Source organism: Cyanistes caeruleus, chromosome 25 (genome assembly GCF_971803275.1).
Source record: "Cyanistes caeruleus chromosome 25, bCyaCae1.hap1.1, whole genome shotgun sequence".
In the NCBI taxonomy this organism is placed as follows: Eukaryota; Metazoa; Chordata; class Aves; order Passeriformes; family Paridae; genus Cyanistes; species Cyanistes caeruleus.
In genome coordinates, this window is record NC_141725.1 from 1702535 (window position 1) to 1722441 (window position 19907).

Genomic DNA, 19907 nt, shown 5'->3' on the forward strand with positions numbered 1-19907 from the left:
GATTTCCTTTAATGCATGATGTATTAGATTTTTGTTAAGAATGCTGCTTGGAGCAGCAGTTGGAAGGGATCAGTGTCAGACACTACAGCAGGAGGGTCCATAGGAGTGTGTCCACTCTCTCCAGCCACCGCTCTGGTCTGACATCAAACTCTTTGTGTCAATAGCCAGTGCTTCTTCCAGTCCTCAGCTGGCAGAACTTAGAATCTTGGAATATCCTGAGTTGGAAAGGACCCTCAGGGATCATTGATCCAGCCCCTGGCCCTGCCCAGACCCCCCACCAAGCCCACCCTGAGCATCCCTGAGAGCGCTGTCCAAACGCTCCTGGAGCTCTGGCAGCCTTGGGGCCGGGCCCATTCCCTGGGGAGCCTGGGCAGTGCCAGCAGCCTCGGGGGGAAGAACCTTGCCCTGAGATCCATCCCAAGGCCTGGCACAGCTCCAGCCCTTCCTGGGCTCCTGTCCCAGAGCAGAGCTCAGCCCCTGCCCCTCCGCCTCCCCTCGGGAGGAGCTGCAGCCCCCGAGGAGCCTCCCCTCAGTCTCCTCTGCTCCAGCTGAACGAGCCAAGTGCCCTCAGCTGCTCCTCAGAGCCTTCCCCAGCTCCGTGTCCCTCCTCTGGACACTCTCCAACACCTTTGGATCCTCCTGATCTTGTGGTGCCCCAAGTGCCCCCAGCACTGGAGGTGAGGCTGCCCCAGTGCAGAGCAGAGCGGGACAATCCCTCCCTGGGCCTGGTGGCCCTTTGGGCTGCCAGGACTCACTGGTGACTCAGATCCAACTCGCCACCAACCAGGACCCCCAGGTCCCTTGCCAGGGCGCTGCTCTCCAGCCTCTCATTCCCAGTCTGTCCCTGCATCCAGGGCTGCCCCATCCCAGGGCAGGAACCAGGACTGACCATGGTTAAACATCACATGGTGAGGTACTGGTGATTACCCTTTGTTTCAAGTCAGGACTCACTCACTCGTTTCAAACTCCCTCGTTTGAAAAGCAGCAGGAGATTGAGGATGTGACACCCATGGATGAGAGGGAAGCCCACACCCCCACAATGGGCTGCAAATTGTCCAGGCTTAGAAACTGGAAATTCCAAGATCCAGGTGTGCCTGTAGGTGCCGGTTTACATTTGCTTTGTTTAAAAAGGTTTAAGATCCATGAGGGTGAAGGTGGTGTCTTTAATCCGATCAATGCTGAGCTTTGCCCTGAAGGCATTCCAGCTCCCCAGGGTGTGTTAGTTTATGTTGTCTCCTCTGTGCTCACAGGTAGGAGATGTCTCGCTCGGCCATTGCTGCTATTTTCTGCAGTCTTACACAAAAGAGATGGAAAATTTCCAATTCCCGTTATTGATCAAACCCACACTATTTTCCATAAATGCACTTCCCTGTTTTTTTTAATACAAACACCCCAAACCTCACAATCCAGCTCAACTGATACTGTTGGAACAAAAAACTTGTTCTGACATGGAGCTTTGGAGTGCAAAGGGGAAAGTGAAGCACGGTGAAACCTTCAGTGGTATCTTTTAACAATGAAGTGGCAGAGCTGGGAGTAAGTGGAGCTGTGGGTTTGGATGTGGAAGAGGATCTCTGAAATGTCCTCTGGACCTCGAGCTGACTGTATCAAGAGGTAGAAAATCAGTTTTCACTGGCAGCTGGCACGGGTTTGTGCAAGGGAAACATTGACTCTCTCCTAGGACTGCGTGAAATGTTTGGGTAGAAATGAACTCTTGAGCTGAAGGGAAAATACACCAGTGTTCCTCTGGGAACACTGCCAAGGTGAGGTATTTGCAGGTACAACCAGCAGCTGAAAGTGGATTCAGCTGCCAGACTCTGTGTGGCCCTAGGATGAGCAGATAATCCAAAAAATCGCCAGAATCAGTTGTTGTCAGGCACAGAAGGAAGCAGCAGGATAACCCAAGAGAAGAACTCCTGATTTCACTCTGCAGGAATCTGGTTTGAAGCTTCCTACTCTGCACTCCCAGAGCTAGTTGAGGAGCTTATTCCAGAGCAGGATTGGCCAGGGAATTCCCAAGCCAGGAGCCCCAGCAGAGGCTCTTCAGGAGAAGAGACCAACAAGGGCTGTTGCAGGCTCACTGTGCTGAGGTGGCTGCAGTAAAACCCCTGTCCCATCTCCACTTGCACATTCCACCAGGGAAGTGAAGTGGGGGTACCACAACGAGGACTAACACTTGGGAGAGGCAGGCAGGCATGCAAAGCCTCCCCTTTTCTTAGGGGCTGTTTCAAAGCTACACCATCAACCCAGAGCTTCTCTGATGCTTGTAAATCCAAAGCTACCTCTGTGCCCTCTCCAGGTTTGGAAGGGGAAGCTTGTTCCCTCTTCGTCAGGTAATTGTTTTTTAATTTGTTCCTCTAACATATGTGGCATTCATAGCTCATTATGAAAATAATTAACTGTTAGAAGAGAGGCAATGCTAGGATATTAAACATTAGAAAGATCACCCATGCCACTTGAACATGTGAAAAACGAAGTTCACTCCTGTAAAATTTTAAAAATGTTTAATAAAGACAATAAGAGACATAAAGTAAAGCAAAGAGATACGGCCGGGTGCCTTGGCGCGCTGCCAAGAGCACACCTGGTATTTCAGGAGTGTCCTTTTTATCCCATCCTTGCTGCGAGAGGTTAATGCATATTCAAGCATGTCCCCTCCCTGGTTCCACCTTCTTGGATCATATTTTTTTTCAATTTTATTTTCTGTTGGTCAGCATAATTTTTGCTGGTCTAGCTGGTCAGCATTATTTCGGAGTTTTTGGTTTCCTTTCTGCTGCAGATGGTCACTTGTTGATAAGAGTCCAGGCCCCTTATACTTCCTCAGAGAGCAGATGGGCTTCATATCTTTCCCCCTTGCCAACGTCCTGGTACCGGCTTTTTGGTAACAGTTTGCTCTCCATTTCCTGCTGCTGATAACAGCCTGTTTTCCACAGTTTGATCCTCCCATTGTCTTGCCTGTTGGAGTTATCTTGCCTTCTCCAGATGAGACATATCCTTACCATTCAGAATTCCTATCTAAGCCTATAACTTGCTAAGAGAGAAAAGAATATAGTGAAAGCATATAATATATTTATCAGAATAATTGTGAAAAGCCAATATTTACAACATGAATTCACAACAAGCCCTCCTTTTATTTTTTTTATAAATCATTTGGCTTGAGCAATAATTCTTGTTTTCTAGCTTCTAGCACTCGTTCATTTTTCTCACAAATCAGTTTAGCTTCTTCCAATGGATCTTTCACATTATTTTGTTTTCTTAATACCATGATTTTTTGTGCCGTTCCAGATGTGGCCAATTTTGGTTCTGTAGGCATTGCTACTATTTGCATGCCCTGCACCACTTTGGTAATTAGTTGGATGAAACAGGGGATTAGACAAGGAAGGAATATTAAACCAGCTGTAGCGCATAGGAGGAAGAAACCTAGCTTCTTCCACCATTCTGTCCCCAGCAGGTTATCCCACCAATTAGTGGTCATCATTGACTCCCATTTTTGGACTGGCACATGGGCTATTTTTCTGATGTTCTTGGCGATATCTAGAACGGCATTTCCATTGTCATCAATTTGCAAACAACAATCTGATGTATTAAATTTCCCGCAAACACCCCCTTCTTCAGCCAATAGATAGTCCAAAGCCAGTCTATTCTGATATATTGCAGCTCTGGCTTGGCGTTGCTGACTGACTATTAATTCCATAGCCCCAGCTGTTTCATTGGTTATGATTTCTACCACAGCTTGGAGTCTTATAATGCGATTTAGCATGTAAATTGGGGTTCGATATCCCCAGCTTCCATCTTGTGCCCAAGTAGCTGGTCCATATGTTTCTAGTATGCGTTCAGGGGGCCATTCCTCATCTCCCCATTTTTGAGGTCCTCCAAACAATTCCCTTTTATTTCTTTTTAGGTCCTCATAAACCGGCACTCCCAATTGATCTCCATCTGGTCCTGGCAAAAGGAAGAATCCTGGTTGAATGATTCCCAGAGTACAACTCCCTTTCCATTGTGAAGGGAGCTTTGGGTATGCCCTTTTCCCACATATCCAAAATAAGCCATCTGGTGCCTTCCAATAGTCATTTTTCTGTTGATTTATATTTTCCCAAAATTTAGATATTTCTGGGATTCCAGAGTAAGGATTTTTCCCTTTACCATTACATCTGAAGAGTGTGGTTCGATTATCATAAACACAATTCTTTTCTTTTACTTTTCCTTGAGTCCAATACAGAGTTGGTTCCTCTGGGATCCACCATGTAGAAGTTCCATTGCTAACCTTATACCTTTTACAGGGAGTTTTCCCTATTTCTTTAATAAATTCCTTACCAGTTCGCCACAAACATTCCTCCCCTATCACTGTTGAACTTAGAATCCATCCTTCTGGTCGAGTCCCCCCTCTTATATTGGTCCGGTTCCACTTAAGGAGTTCCACCGGGCCTATGCTACTACCTTTCCATGGCCATTCCTCCGTCATTAAAGCTCCTCCACAGACCCAACAGTTCGTTATGTTAAGTTCTTTACTTATCCTTTCCCCTAAATCCACAAACAGGTTTTTTCCTAGTCTTGAGATATCTATTTCTCCTTTTAATTGCTGTTTGAGCCTTGCATACAAGTCCTGACGTGAGGTTAAGTTAGGTTTAGGTTGCTGTGTTGGTTTTATATTTTTTCTTATCACTTGTTCTTTTCTCAAATCTTGGGTCTTTCCCTTGACCGCCCCCGTGAAACAAATCCATTTTTCCCCTTTTGGGCAAGTGCTTCCCAATCTAGTACCACTGACTCCTAAGTTTTCTGTGATCCAATATTTTTCTTCTTTATGTATACAGGTACTTAACTTGGATGGGTTATAGCAGTGACTATTGATATTGGTGTGGGTAATAAGAAAGAAACCCCGGCGTCTTTCCATGTACAGCTTTCGATAGCATTTGTAACATGGCTTTGCTGGTGTCCCAAAAGGGAGAAGGATAAGTGACAGAAGAAGGAATAATAGGGGTCCAGTATGGCTTACACCCCCACCCATCCTGCCTATGAGGTTGCAGCTCACAGCAGGTGTTTTATATTCTTCTTGGTGGCGAGTTATAGAGGCCAATCTGGTCTTGCCCCCTATTTCCTTGTCACTTCCTCTTTTGTAATTTCCAAGCAAATCTCTTTTGACACCTTTTAACAGTAGTATTCCACTGTTCCTCAGGTATTTCCCACTCAACAGGCACCAGTAATTCCCATCCACAGAGCAGAGTTATTATTTCAGTTGCCTGCAACTCCGTTTGGACAGAGGATCGATTTTGTGCTCGACACTCCCTACAACAAGAACGCCGATTGTGTGAGCTGCAATACCAATTTTTCCCACAAATTAAACACTTATATTTAACCCAGCTAGCATGTCCCGTATTGGGATGATTTAGACAAGGTATATGGTGTGGCACTGATGGAAGTTGTAATTCTCCCCCTTCTTTATACAGATCACAGGCCAAAGCAAAAATATGAGGATTTCCCGACCGAAACAGCCCCGATCCTCCTGTTTGGAGTGGGAGTATTCCTCCCCAAGGTGGATATCGAAGGTGTCTCAGAACTTGTCCAGGCAGGACTTGAAACCACTGATACAGGCTTGGTTTCACTTCCCAATTAGGTGTGATTCTTTGCTCATCCCTTAGATCCTGTGGATTGTCCCAGTTCATTACCGCCCAGCCCCCGCTTTAGAGTCAGTTTGGTATCACCCGGTTCAGAAGTTATAGTCCATTCCTCAGGTTTCTTCACAGGTCCCTTGATTCTACTGGCGTGGATCCACCCTCGTTCCCTGGTCCGGATTGCAGCCTCCGTTGTCAGCAGTACCTGAAAAGGACCTTCCCATTGAGGAGTTAAAGATTGTTCCTTCCATGTCTTTACCAGTACCCATTCTCCTGGATGAATATTATGAATTTTGAACTCCAAAGGGGTGGTTTGAGGGATCATTCCTTTTAGCCTTAAGTTTTCAAGTGTTTTAGCAATTGTGGTGACATATTTTCTGACACTTACTTCTCCTACTTCATAAGTGGCGGTTTCATGTCGGGTGGTAAGGAAGGGTAGTCCAAACATCATTTCATAGGGTGACACTCCCAGGTCTGACCTGGGTTGTGTTCGAACCCTCAATAGAGCCAGGGGTAAACATTTTACCCAGGACATCTGGGTTTCAATCATTAATTTTGTTAAGGTCTTCTTTAAAGTTTGATTCATTCTTTCCACCCGGCCTGAACTTTGTGGGTGCCAGGGGGTATGCAATTCCCATTTTATTCCCAAGGTTTGGGTTATTTGCTGTAAGACTTTAGATGTAAAATGTGTTCCTCTATCTGAGTCTATTTTATTAATCATTCCATACCTGGGAATAATCTGTTCCAAAAGAGTTTTACACACCACATTAGCTGTGGCCCTGGCAGCGGGAATAGCTTCCACCCAGTGAGTTAAGTGGTCTACTATTACCAATAGGAACTTCCATTTTTGGACTTGGGGAAGTTCAGTAAAATCCACTTGAATACTTTGGAATGGCCGTAAGGCTAATTCACGGCCACCCAATGGTGTTTTTCTCATTATTTTTCTATTTACCTTTTGGCAAGTTATGCAGTTTTCAGTTATTTGTTTTGCTACCCCAAAAATTCCAATACATCCAAAATCCCTTAGAAAGTGATCACACAAAGCCTGAGTACCCCAATGAGTTTTCTGATGCATATCTTCTAATATTTTCCTGGTGAGTGGTTTATTAAGTAACTGTCTCCCATCAGGGAGTTTCCACTTTCCAGACTGATCCCGTTCTCCCCCTATCTTGAGTAATTCTTTTTCTTCTTTCTCATTAAATTTAGGGATTTCCAATTCTTCCCTGTCTGGGGTTAAAATTAACATTACTCGTTTGTCCCCATTTTCTGCCGCCTCTCTAGCCTCCTGATCCGCCAAGTTATTCCCTCTTATTTCAGGTGTCATTCCCTTTTGGTGTCCTTTGATATGTACTACAGCTATCTCCTCAGGCAGTTTTAACGCTTCTAAAACTTCTAAAATAAGTCCCTCATGTACTAGTCCTTTCCCTTTTGAGTTTAGTAACCCCCTTTCTTCCCAAATTTTCCCAAAGGTATGAATTACTCCAAAGGCATACTTTGAATCAGTATAGATTGTCCCCTTTTTATGTGCTAAATGCTCCAGTGCTCTTTTTAAAGCATATAATTCACAAGATTGAGCAGACCAGTTTGAGGGTAGACTTCCTTTTTCGATGGTCTGCATATTTTCCCCATCAACTACAGCATATCCCGACATTCTTTTTCCTTGCAAGCATCTGGATGAACCATCAACATATATTTTTTTTCCCTCCAAAAGGGCTTGTTCTGCTAAATCTTCCCGAACTTTAGTTTGGCATTGTATAATTTCCAGACAATTATGTACCAAATCATCTTTTGGTTCCCCATACAGGAATTGGGCCGGATTGAGACTCCTGCTTGTTTCTATTGTCAAATCATTATTGTCAATTAAGATTGCTTCATATTTTAACATCCTGGAGTCTGTTAACCATTTCTCAGCTTTTTGATTTAGCACATTTCGAACAGCATGAGGAGTGCATACAATTAATTTACTTCCAAAGGTGAGCTTACGGCTTTCTTCCACCAACATAGCAGTAGCTGCTATTGCCTGAATACATACTGGCCAGCCATGGCTCACTGGATCCAATAATTTGGATAGAAAGGCTATTGGTTTCTTCACCCCCCCCCATTCTTGAACTAAAACCCCATGAGCTACTCCGTTTTCCACATTAACATATAAATGAAAGGGTTTTTCTAAGGAGGGTAGGCTTAGGGCTGGTACTGAGGCTAGTTTCAATTTCAATTGTTCTAATTTATCATCATCATCTTTAGTCCATATTATACTGTCCCCTCCTGTCAATTTCTCATACAAAAATTTTACTGCTTGTGTGTATCCTTCAATCCACAATCTACAGTATCCCAGTAGTCCTAGCAGTTTCCTAACCTCTTTCTTTGAAGAGGGAGGAGGAAGGGATAGGATCCCTGCAATTCTTTCAGGATTTAATTTCCTGTTACCTTTGCTTATCAGGTGACCAAGATATTTTACCTCTGATTCCACAAACTGTAACTTTTCTTTTGATACTCTGAGTCCCTTTTCCCCAAGAAAATTCAGAAGTTTTATAGTAGCTTCTCTAACTTCAGCTTCTATTTCTCCTGATATTAGGAGATCATCCACATATTGGATGATTTGTATTCCTACAGGAGTGGGGAAAGTTTGTAGTATCTCTTCTAAGGCTTGCCCGAATAGGTTTGGGGACTCTGTGAATCCTTGTGGTAATTTTGTCCATCTTAATTGTTGCTTTCTCCCAGTATTTGGATCTTCCCATTCAAAGGCAAAAATATCTCGGCTTTCTTCTGCCAGTGGGCAGGCCCAGAAAGCATCTTTAAGATCCACCACACTGAACCACTGATGTTGAGGTGGGACTTTACTTAAAAGAGTATAAGGATTAGGAACCACAGGGTAACGGGCTCGTGTTCTTTTATTAACCTCCCTTAAATCCTGCACTAATCTGTAATTTCCATCAGGTTTCTTTACTGGGAGTATAGGGGTGTTATGAGGAGATTTGCAAGGTTCCAATGTCCCATCCTTTATCAATTCTTCTATGACTGGCTTTAAGCCTTCTCTCCCCTCCAAAGAAATAGGATACTGACGTACACGTATGGGACATTCTTCCCTTTCAATAGTGACCCTTATGGGGTCAATATTCAATCCACCCCTATTTCCTTTTCCAGCCCAAACCTCTTTGTTAATTTGTTCTTCATCTTCCTGGCCAAGTTTTAACACTTTGGCTGTCATTTTCCCTTCTTCTGGGATAACCCCAATTCCTAATTGTATCTGTAAATCCCTTCCCAATAAGTTGCTGCCAGCCCCAGGAACTAGTAAAACATCTCCTATTCCTATTTTTGTTTCTCCTTCTATGACCACATTTTTAATGACAGGAACTTTAAACCCTTCCCCTTTTGCCCCTGTTACTTTTACAGTATCATTACTTATATCACATCCCTTTGGAATATTAACAACACAAGTCCTTTCTGCCCCAGTATCAACTATAAATTCTAATTTCTCTTCTTGGGGGCCCACTTTTAAAGTTATCAAAGGCTCCAGATGGTATTTGTCCCCCCAAAAATAATAGAGCCCCTGACTTCCCTATTCTTCCTCTGGAGGTGTCTCTTGAAATATCTTTAGATCCCTCCTTAAGTGAGGGCACTCTCGTTTAAAATGCCCTTCCTTTTTGCAATAAAAACAGGTATTCCTGGGTTGCCCCGGGAATTTTGATTGTGCTGGATTTTTATTTCTTCCCTTTTCCCCACTTCTAGCCCCTGAGTGTTTAGGAGGAATTCCTGAGGGTTTTTGATTCAGATTTTTCTGGAAGGTGTTTTCCCTCATAGTGGCTATCATGATTTTTGCTTCCACTTTAGCTTTTTCTTCATCTCTCCGTACATAAACCCTTTGAGCTTCTCTTAATAAATCATTTAAGGGTTTGTCATGCCAGTCCTCCAATTTTTCTAGTTTTTTCCTAATATCTGGCCATGCTCGGGTGACAAAATTAACCCTTAGCAGGGCTTGTCCTGCTAGGGACTCAGGGTCTATTCCAGAGTATTGTTTCATATTTTTTCGGAGCCTTTCCAGCCATTCAGTTGGGGTTTCCTCTTTTCCCTGTTGTCCCTCAAAGGCTTTTCTAACATTTTGCCCTCGGGGCGCTCCCTCCTTTATCCCTTTGATTATCAAATTACGATAATCATTCATACTTCCCCTCCCAACTTCATCATTCTGGTTCCAATCAGGAGGTGCAGTTGGCAATTTCTGTTCTCCTGGTGGGCCTTGTTGGTTTTCTCTTTCCCATATTTTTATCCCAGCAGTTCTAATCATATCTCTTTCCTCTTGGGAAAATATTATTTTCATTATTGATTGCATTTCTTCCCAAGTGAAAATATTGGGCCCTAGGAATTGATCTAATTGTTCGGCTGTACCTATAGGGTCTTCTAATAGCCCTTTAATCTCCTTTTTGAAATTCCTAACTTCTGTAGAAGTCAAAGGAGCATTCACAAATCCCGTTCCCCCCTGGACTCCCCCCATAGGTACTTCTCGTAATGGGAATAAATTGATTTCTTGGTTCCACTCTCCCTGTTTATCTGTTTTTACACCCCCCTTCCCTTGTTTTGTATTAGTGTTGGTAACATAGAGATTATCAGGCTGCTTTTGAGCTTTAATTGCTCCCCTTGTGTTCTGATATGGTGCCCCTTCATTAAGAAGAGATGTTATCTGGGCGGCAGGCGCTGAACCCTCCAAAGGAAGAGAAGCAGAAACAGAGCCCGGCAGGGAAGCTGGAATCCCTAGTGCAGAAGGAGTGAGGGCAGGGCCTGGCAGTGAAGCCAGGGCCGCCTGTGCCGAGCTGCTGGGGTCCGGCAGTGAAGCCGGGGCTGCTGCAGCCGGAGTGCCGGTGTCCGGCAATGAAGCCGGGGCTGCCAGGGCAGGGATGCTGAAGCCCGGCAATGAAGCCGGGGCCGCCAGGGCGGGTGGAGCAGAAGCCAGAGTCGGGACACCCAGCGCTCTCCCCGGTTCGAAGGGGGGAGCAGGAGTTCCCGGGACGGGTGGAATTCCCAGCATCAGCGGGGGTGGGAGGATTCCCAGCGCCATTGGAGGCGGAGGAATTCCCGGAGGCTGGGGAACCCCTGCGGCTGGCTGCAGCGGGGGGGCTCCCTGTGCCAGCGGTGGAGGTAGAGCATCCAGGGGGTCCCATTTTTTTTTATTTTCTGTTTGCTCAACCTCTGGAGTTTTAGATACTTTAAAAACTCTGGCTCCCAGAAGTTCTGTGTTTCCTAGCCAGCAAGAGGCATATTCTCTTTCTTCTGGATTAAATGGCTCTTTTGAATTCACAAATTTATTTAGAGCCTGGCAGATCCAAGCCTCAGAGGACCCGTATTTTGGCCAGTAAACATGATCAGGTCTAATTTCCTTTTTTACCCACTCCTTCATGCAAAATTGGATCATTTTTACTTTGTCTTTCCCCTTTGTATCAGGATCTGAATCCCAATTTGCTAGCTTGATCCCAAGGGGACTATCTTGAGGTATATCCTCTGGTATTTTATTAATTCTTTTTTCTCTTAATGACAGCTTACTGGTTCTCTGTCCCATTTTTCCAAGTGTTCTCTGTTTCAACCTACTCCTTTAAGCACCACTATTTAGAACACCAATTGTACTATTTTAGAATACCAATTCCACTCCTTTAAAACACCAGTTCACTTCTTCAAAACAACATACCACAAGTTCACTTCTTTAAAACACTAATTACCCTTCACAGCACCACCAACAAAAACCAACAAACCCCAAATCCTTCTTTCAATGCTCTTGTTACAGTCCACCTTCCCCCTCCTTCAAGATACAGTTATACACGATCTCTCATTCACACATGCATTCTCATTTCTTTAATAGGTTTTTCTCACTCATTTTTCACTCACACCAAGACAATACAATAATAAGGTACCTTCAATGTTGTTGGCCAACCCCCCCAGATTTTCTTGGGTACTGTATCCCACACTTCCCGTGGTTTGCACCCTCAACCTGGCAATATTCCCGGGGATTTATTATTTTTTTATCCCCTTTTTGTCCCGTCTCCTAGTACACTGGACTTAGGAGAACTCCCGACTCCTTCCTTTCCAGGGGCTCAACCCCTCCCTGAGACCCCAGTCTCAGAAACCCCGGGGGGATTCTCTCACTCCTTTTTCTTTCGCTTCGTCCAATTCCCGGCCTATTTTCTCGCGAAAGATAGGAACCGCGGTACTATGGACTCCGCTCTCGCTCCGCAGGTCTGGGGTAACCAGCTTGCGTCTCATTCACACACATTCATCCCCCCGTTTCCACCCCCCCCGATCAGTACTTACCAATTCCTGTTCAGGTCCTGAAAGATTATGGGGTTTTGAAGGAGCGCTTTATTACCTTTATTATTATTTTTTTTATTTTTCTTTGCTTTACTTGTCTCTCTCTTGTCCTCCGGGTGTTGTCCTGCTACCACCGATGACACCAGAAGAGCCAAAGCGGATTACCAAAACTGGCAGGGAGGCGCCTTCCCCCGCCTGGAATCTCCTGGTTTCCCCGGGGCGAGGTGCTTAATCCCGGACGAGCCCCCAATTTCTGTGAAAAACGAAGTTCACTCCTGTAAAATTTTAAAAATGTTTAATAAAGACAATAAGAGACATAAAGTAAAGCAAAGAGATACGGCCGGGTGCCTTGGCGCGCTGCCAAGAGCACACCTGGTATTTCAGGAGTGTCCTTTTTATCCCATCCTTGCTGCGAGAGGTTAATGCATATTCAAGCATGTCCCCTCCCTGGTTCCACCTTCTTGGATCATATTTTTTTTCAATTTTATTTTCTGTTGGTCAGCATAATTTTTGCTGGTCTAGCTGGTCAGCATTATTTCGGAGTTTTTGGTTTCCTTTCTGCTGCAGATGGTCACTTGTTGATAAGAGTCCAGGCCCCTTATACTTCCTCAGAGAGCAGATGGGCTTCATATCTTTCCCCCTTGCCAACGTCCTGGTACCGGCTTTTTGGTAACAGTTTGCTCTCCATTTCCTGCTGCTGATAACAGCCTGTTTTCCACAGTTTGATCCTCCCATTGTCTTGCCTGTTGGAGTTATCTTGCCTTCTCCAGATGAGACATATCCTTACCATTCAGAATTCCTATCTAAGCCTATAACTTGCTAAGAGAGAAAAGAATATAGTGAAAGCATATAATATATTTATCAGAATAATTGTGAAAAGCCAATATTTACAACATGAATTCACAACAAACAGTAATTATTTGAATTTTAACAGAGACTTGCCCAAGAATGCAGAAGGTATTTTCAAGAGTGTGTTTCTTGCTCTTGTAGCAAGAGAAATATAGCAATTAAATCAGTTATACACTAATCCTAGGGTTAATTAGCAATAAATCCATCACTGGGAATGCTGTCTGAAGAACAAGGAGCTGAACAATCCCCAAACAAATCCAAGGTCTATACACTCCCTGCAGTGCTGCCTGTGCACACAGCTCGGATTTTAAATGTTTTTCTCCTTTCAGTATCTCACCTGCTGGGCACACCTCTACCACTGGGGCTGTGTCAAGGTGACTGTCACCACTGACTGACAGCTCAGGGACCCCAGAGTCCTCAGAGGGATGGACACCACAGACCCCCAGCTTCAGGCTCCCCAGAGAACTCCAAGCCATGGGAACACATCACTCAGCCATGGGAACAAGGCAAAACCAGGGAATTTCTGCAGCAGCAGGTTATACCCATCCTGTCCACGTGTGTTACACAGGTAAAGTAAGAGCAGGGACTGAGCTGTCCTGATCTGAGGTTACAATCCTGCTGCTGTGCAAGGACAGGCTGATGGAATATCCACTTTCCAGGCATAATTTGTCTGGAAATGGATCAGTATCAAAAACCCTACATATGGCAGAGGGTTGCTGTTGTCAGACCTACACTCTCAGTATCCTGAGGTTCAGGTGAGGCCTTGGCCTCCTGTGGGTCAGTCAGGAGCACTGCTGGAGCAGGGATGGGACAGCCTGAGGAACCAGCACCGTTATCCCACTATTCCACAAGCTTCTGTTCCACCAGGCTCCCAGGGGAGCTCCCCAAGGCTGCCAGAGCTCCAGGAGCATTTGCACAACACTCTCAGCGAGGCACAGAGTGGGATTGTTGGGTGTCTGCTCAGGGCCAGGAGCTGGACTTGAGGACCCCTGTGAGTTCCTTCTCACTGAGGATATTCAAGATTATGTGACTGCATCTTATGGGACACAGAAGAGCAGCAAAAGGAGGTTTCTGCATGTGAAAATACTATTCTTTGCTCCCAGTCAATTAACAACGATGCTGCTGAAGCAACATTTAGAAATTTTACTGTCAATTAAATAATCCAAGTGTCCTGCATAGTGCCACTGTTTGGTTTTCCAACAGTCTTCCATAGAAACATCCCTGAGGGTGACACAGCCCTGACAGTGACACACAAACAGCACAGCCAGAACAGGGATTTTCCCCCTAAAGAGATTCAAACCTTGCATTACAGCCAAACATTCTAGTAAGATGAAATTGGGCACTAAGCAGAGAGAAAACAGGGACCCTGTTCTCACACAGAGGAAGTTTGTTTGTAAATTCTGGTCTTTGTGAAAAGGGATGAACTTTTCCCCTCTGAGTCATCTGTGGCTGAGTGGCAGAGACCAGAGCTAAATAATCCTCATTCTTCCTTTTTCTAACAGCTAAAACTCTGATCTAAAGGGGTTGTGGTAGGGGTTTTCTAACAGCTAAGAACTCTCACCTAAAGGCTTTTGTTTGTGGGTTGCTTCATCATTGATTTAAGTTCACAAATAAATACAACTATGAATTAAGGATATAGATTCTTTTTTTTTTCTACTCAACCTCAAATTAAGAATGGAACAGCTCCCTGAACCCCTTGTTTTCATCCTAGTACAAAGAAAGACACCCAGGATTTGGGGCCTGCCTTCCTCAAGCCCCTAGATGAAGCCAGAGAAACTTAAAGAATAGACCATTTAAGGGGTCCATGAATTGATGTTAAAAACCCCAAATCCTTTCTTTAAACTAAATTTCAGGAATCTGTTACCATGAAACTCTGCAATATTGGCTGTGAAAAGTTAACTGTATTCATAAGGTCACAGTGATCCAGGAATGATGAGCCTAAAATCAACACATCCCTAAGAGCAGCTCAAGAGCTGTAACTGAAATAAATAAATCATCACACTCAGCATCCTAGCAGCCAGTGGTTAATTCCCAAGGAACCTGAACAGGAAAAGAGGCAAACACATGGCAGACTTGCCTCAGGACACACAGTCCAACAAGCTGAAGACATAAAACAGTAAAGCAGCTGTGGCTGCCCCTGGATCCCTGGAAGTGTCCAAGGCCAGGCTGGACAAGGCTTGGAGCAACCTGGGATAACATGCCAGGTGTCCCAACCCAAACCAGTCTGTGATTCCATGACTCTAGAACCCAAAATCAAACCAGAAGTTTGGTCTTAAGAATGCAGACTAAGAAGGTAACACACACACACACATACAGAAACCCAAAAACCCAACCCCCCAAAAAATCATTCACTTGGTTTATTTTGTACACCAGATTTATAAATTACTCCCATCAAAGGCAAGATGTGCTGGGAAAGTGCTCAGAGGAAGTGGTCAGTGAAGGTGAATTTGCTCACAGCTGTTCATGGGAGAGACAGACAGATCACAACTGCTTGCAGAATCTGTACTGGGCATGTCAGGGTCACCCCAAGCAGGGTCTCAGCGGACGGATGGCTCCAAACACTCTCCAGCAATAACAATCCTACAACAAACACAGAGCAGTCGTTAAGCAGAGCTTCCTGCACAGTGCCACAGCAGCCAACACGAGGGATTTTCAAAGCCTCCAGTAGCCAGGCAGGAAGTTTCTGATCCAGAAGCTGATCCAGGTGCGGGTGTGCAGGCCTGGAGTCCCTTTGGAAGGGAGCACAGGCCACCACAGACACATCCCCTTTCTCTGCTCCTCTTTCCAGAGGACTGACACACAAAGTTCTCACTTCAAAATGGGAAACACAGGCTGCTGGCTCAGGAATAGAGCTGTGTTCCTACTACTGACAATTTTTAAGGAAGGAAAGCCCTTAGAAAGTCATTTAATTGCCTCTACGTAACTTGGGAGCTTTTCCACTTGAAAACTTTTCTCCATCCAGGTTAGATGGGGCTTGGAGCACCCTGGGATAGTGGAAGGTGTCCCTGCCCATGGCAGGGGGTGGAACTAAATGGGCTTTAAGGACCCTTCTCCTCAAACCATTCTGTGATTTTATGGCTCTGTGACTTGTCTGTAAACATCACAATGACCCAAAATGCCTCCAGTTCAGCTGACTTCCAAGACAAGTTTCATTCTTCTCTTGGTTACAGAAGGATCTGTGCAATACTGAGTTTACAAACAGTAAATTGTTTAAACTGCAACAACTACTGCTAAGAAAAACCTTAAAAAATACTGTCTGTGCTTCCCAAACTGACCGACTTCCCTACAAAATACTGTGTAGCTGGAACACAAGTAGCTCACTTTCATTAGTCAACATTTAGGTGTAACTCTTCTTCTGACCAGAGGAAACGAACACCGAGGTAGACAGAATTTCCTCTGGACTCAGAGTTTCCCCATTAGCATCCTTTAACAAATGGAAAAATCTTCCTGACTCCCTTCTATCTGCAGCAAGGAATAAGGAAATCTGAAGCCTGGCTACTAGAAAGAATATGCAGTTAAGAGCCCAAACAGAAGGATTGTCTAATTGCTGCTCCAGCTTTAGGAATGGTCAGACTTTCAGAACATTTGGAACAGTACTTCTGATAAACATTCAAAGAAAGAAAATAACCAAAACCTTGAGAAAGCAAATCTTCCAAGGGTGGAATACAATAACCAGCTCCCAAAATTCAATTTACCTTTAATACCAGTTGCAAGGAGCAGAAAGGAGACTGAGTTTGCCTAGTCACAAAACTAGTCCTGAGCTTGCAGCCCTTCTGCTTAGGAATAGAAGTCAAATGCTCCAAATTAGCTTGATTTGACCTCTTAAGAACTGCATTTTGTTGTGGACAATCTGCTGCTTGCAAAATAATCACTTGAACAACATATTCTAATGAATATTTCATCCTTCTGGTGCTCTGTGAAGCTCCATTAAAAAAAACAAAAAAGGAAAAAAAAATAAATTGTGCCCCAGGCAAAGAGGAAACATCCACTGTCACACCAACACAGGGCAATTGTGTTCAAGTGTTCCAGGCCAGGCTGTCCTGGACAGGGCTTGGAGCAGCCAGGGATAGTGGAATGTGTCCCTGCCCATGGCATGGGCTGAGCAGGATGAGCTTTAAGGTCCTTCCAACCCAAACCTGCCTGGGATTCTGTGATTTTATAATTCTATTGATTAAGCAAAGAGAAGCACAAACAAAACTCACCATTAGAGGGAAGCTCAGTCTTCAGTTTTGTACTTGCCGCCGATGTAGGGAACATACTGCAAGACCAGCTTCCAGTCTGTGGCCCAGATCACACCAACACCGGCCACACCACCCCATGTCACAAGGGTGGGGGTCCTAAAGAAGAGACACAAACCCGGGTAAACAACAAATTACCACTGTGAAAGGCCCGGCAGATGCTCATGGCTGAGGTACCTGAGAAACTCACTTCAATCAGGAAAAGAGCTTATAATTCCAGAATATCCTGAGCTGGAAGAGACCCTCAGGGATCATTGAGTCCCCAGACCCCCCACCAAGCCCACCCTGAGCATCCCTGAGAGCGCTGTCCAAACGCTCCTGGAGCTCTGGCAGCCTTGGGGCCGGGCCCATTCCCTGGGGAGCCTGGGCAGTGCCAGCAGCCTCGGGGGGAAGAACCTTGCCCTGAGCTCCATCCCAAGCCCTGGCACAGCTCCAGCCCTTCCTGGGCTCCTGTCCCTGTCCCAGAGCAGAGCTCAGCCCCTGCCCCTCCGCCTCCCCTCGGGAGGAGCTGCAGCCCCCGAGGAGCCTCCCCTCAGTCTCCTCTGCTCCAGCTGAACGAGCCAAGTGCCCTCAGCTGCTCCTCAGAGCCTTCCCCAGCTCCATGTCCCTCCTCCAGACACTCTCCAACACCTTTGGATCCTCCTGATCTTGTGGTGCCCGAACTGGACACAGAAATATTGAAAGAACCTCACAGACATGAAACAGCATTAATCCTCAGGGCAGCAAAGATATTTAACGGATAAAGGTCATAATCTTTTACTTTAAGAGACTACTACTCAGCAAAGACAAGACACACTGCTATACACTGCTGCCGCCACATCCCGTCGGTTCTGCACCGCCGAAAACTTCGTTTTGCTTCCCACAGCCCTACAAAGGGCACCCACGGGCACTGTTATATTTATATATGTGAAATACAGCCAGCGCCGGGTGGGCCGCAAGCGCTTTCTCCGGCTCCTCGGGCCCTCAGCCCCGGCCCGAGCGCTGCTCCCCCCTCCAGAACCGTCCCCAGAGACCCTCACAGGGCGCAGAGCGCGGAGGGAACGGGGAAGCCTCGGGCAGGGCTTCGAGAAGGGGTCGGGACGCCCTCCAGGCTCCCACAGGGCGCGCTGAGTGCGCGGCCGTGCCCGGAGGACGCGGTGAGGGGAGGGCAGAGCCCCGGGCGGGGCGAGCAGAGGCCGGGTCGGAGCGGACAAACAGCCCCGGGTCGAAGCGGGCAGGCCCAGCCAGCCGCAGGGCGGGTGGGCAGCCCGGTCCCCCCTCACCAGGTCCGCAGCAGTTGCGCGTAGCGCGGCCCCAGCAGTTGGCTCAACATGGCGATGGCACCGCCGCAAAGTGACCCCGAGCGCCGGCGCCGAGCGGGCGGGGCTGGAGCCGCCCCGAGCACGCGCGGGGATGGGGCGGGGCGGCGCCGGGAGCGGAGCGGGGGCGGGGCCGGGAGCGGGGGCGGGAGCGGAGAGGGGCGGGGCCGGGAGCGGAGCGGGCCGAGGGCGGGGCGGGGCCGGGGCGGAGCGGGGGCGGGACCGAGGGCGGAGCGGGCCGAGGGCGGGGCCGGGGGCGGAGCGGGGCCGGGTCTGGGGCCGGGAGCGGGGCGGGGCCGGGAGCGGAGCGGGGCGGGGCCGGGAGCGGAGCGGGGGCGGGGCCGGGGCCGGAGGCGGGAGCGGAGCGGGGGCGGGGCCGGGAGCGGAGCGGGGTGGGGCCAGGGGCGGAGCGGGCCCCGCTCGGTGCTGAGGGGCTGCGGCTGTGCCTGTGGGGAGCGGGCACACGGGCCCTGAGGGACACGGGGACTAAGGACACACGAGCCGAGGGCACGGGCTGTCGCCACACCGGAGAGAGGACACGAGACCTGAAAGGACAGTCTGTCCCCATGCTGGAGAGGGACGAGGGCTCTGAGGGGACACGGGCCGAGGGGGCGGGCTGTCCCCACACCGGGACCAGGACCCCCATGTCCCGGAGAGAGGACAGCAGCTGCCGTGGGGGAGCAGGCTGCCCCTGCACTGGAGAGGGGACATGAGCTCTGACATAAGCCCAGAGGGGACAGGATGGCCCCAGGCTGGAGAGGGGACACAGGCCCTGAGTGTTCCCCCACTGAGCTGGGACTCAGCCTCGTGCTGGAGGGAGCTGCTCCCTTCCCAAAGCGGTTTCCCCAGAGCCCATCAGTGCCTCCACAAACCCTCCTGTCACAGCCTCTCAGTCTCTCCCGGTGTTCTCCAGGCCCTGCTGGAGCCTGCTCAGCAACTTGTGACCCTGCAGGAGGAACACTGGAACAGATACCCCAGAGCAGCTGTGGCTGCCCCATCCCTGCAGTGTCCAAGGCCAGGTTGGATGGGGCTTTGTGGTCCAGTGGAAGGTGTTCCCTACTTGTGGCAGGGAGTGGAACAAGATGGGCTTTATGGCCCTTTCCAACCCCAATCAATCTGTAATTCTGTGCAAGTCCTGGGGGACCTTGGAGCCCGAAGGGGAGGAAGGAGGATGGAGCCAGGTGGGGGTCAGGCTGCTCTGGGAACAAGGGACAGGACAAGAGGAAAGAGCCCCAAGTTGTGCCAGGGAAGGTTTAGGTTGGATATCAGCAAAAAGCTCTTCACAAAGAGGGTTGTCAGGTACTGGAACAGGCTGGAGTCACCATCCCTGGAAGTGTTCGAACAATGGATGTGGCACTTGGGGCATGGGTTAGTGGTGAACTGACAGTCGGACTTGATGATCTTAAAGGTCTTTTTCAACCTTAACGACTCTGATTTGATTAATTTCTCCCATCACCAGTCTGTGCTGGGCTCCTGGGATAGACTGGGGGCATTTAACTGGAATTTCCACTTGTGGCTGCTCCCCAGGGGCAGAGGCAAGGAAACATCAGTGATGCAAGGGGCAGGATCCACACCCAGGGCAAGTGTCTGAAAACCTGTCTGGTGTTTTCTTTTGTTTTTTAGTACAA

At 47.5% G+C, this 19907-nt stretch overlaps 1 protein-coding gene and 2 long non-coding RNA genes across 3 annotated transcripts; 1 reads left to right on the top strand and 2 right to left on the bottom strand.

Moving 5' to 3' along the window:
- The first annotated feature begins 1349 nt into the window (after positions 1-1349).
- LOC147649321 (uncharacterized) lies at positions 1350-15139 on the top strand. Its single transcript, XR_015279117.1, has 2 exons — positions 1350-2461; positions 12808-15139. It is a non-coding gene; the product is annotated as an uncharacterized LOC147649321 (long non-coding RNA).
- Positions 2485-12110, bottom strand: LOC147649322 (uncharacterized). Its single transcript, XR_015279116.1, has 2 exons — positions 11898-12110; positions 2485-5819 (listed from the first exon to the last, which is right to left on the bottom strand). It is a non-coding gene; the product is annotated as an uncharacterized LOC147649322 (long non-coding RNA).
- Positions 15086-18393, bottom strand: UQCR11 (ubiquinol-cytochrome c reductase, complex III subunit XI). Its single transcript, XM_023942757.2, has 3 exons — positions 18244-18393; positions 16946-17080; positions 15086-15323 (listed from the first exon to the last, which is right to left on the bottom strand). Exons 1-2 carry the CDS (start codon positions 18291-18293, stop codon positions 16960-16962), a joined length of 171 nt encoding a protein of 56 aa, XP_023798525.1. The 5' UTR covers positions 18294-18393; the 3' UTR covers positions 15086-15323; positions 16946-16959.
- Between the last annotated feature and the right edge of the window lie 1514 nt (positions 18394-19907).

Excerpts from the sequence above, each read along its gene's own strand:
- UQCR11 (XM_023942757.2), bottom strand. The coding sequence starts at position 18,293 with ATGTTGAGCCAACTGCTGGGGCCGCGCTACGCGCAACTGCTGCGGACC. Across the intron at positions 17,081-18,243 it reads GCGCAACTGCTGCGGACCTG|GACCCCCACCCTTGTGACAT; the intron begins GTGAGGGGGGAC and ends TCTCTTCTTTAG.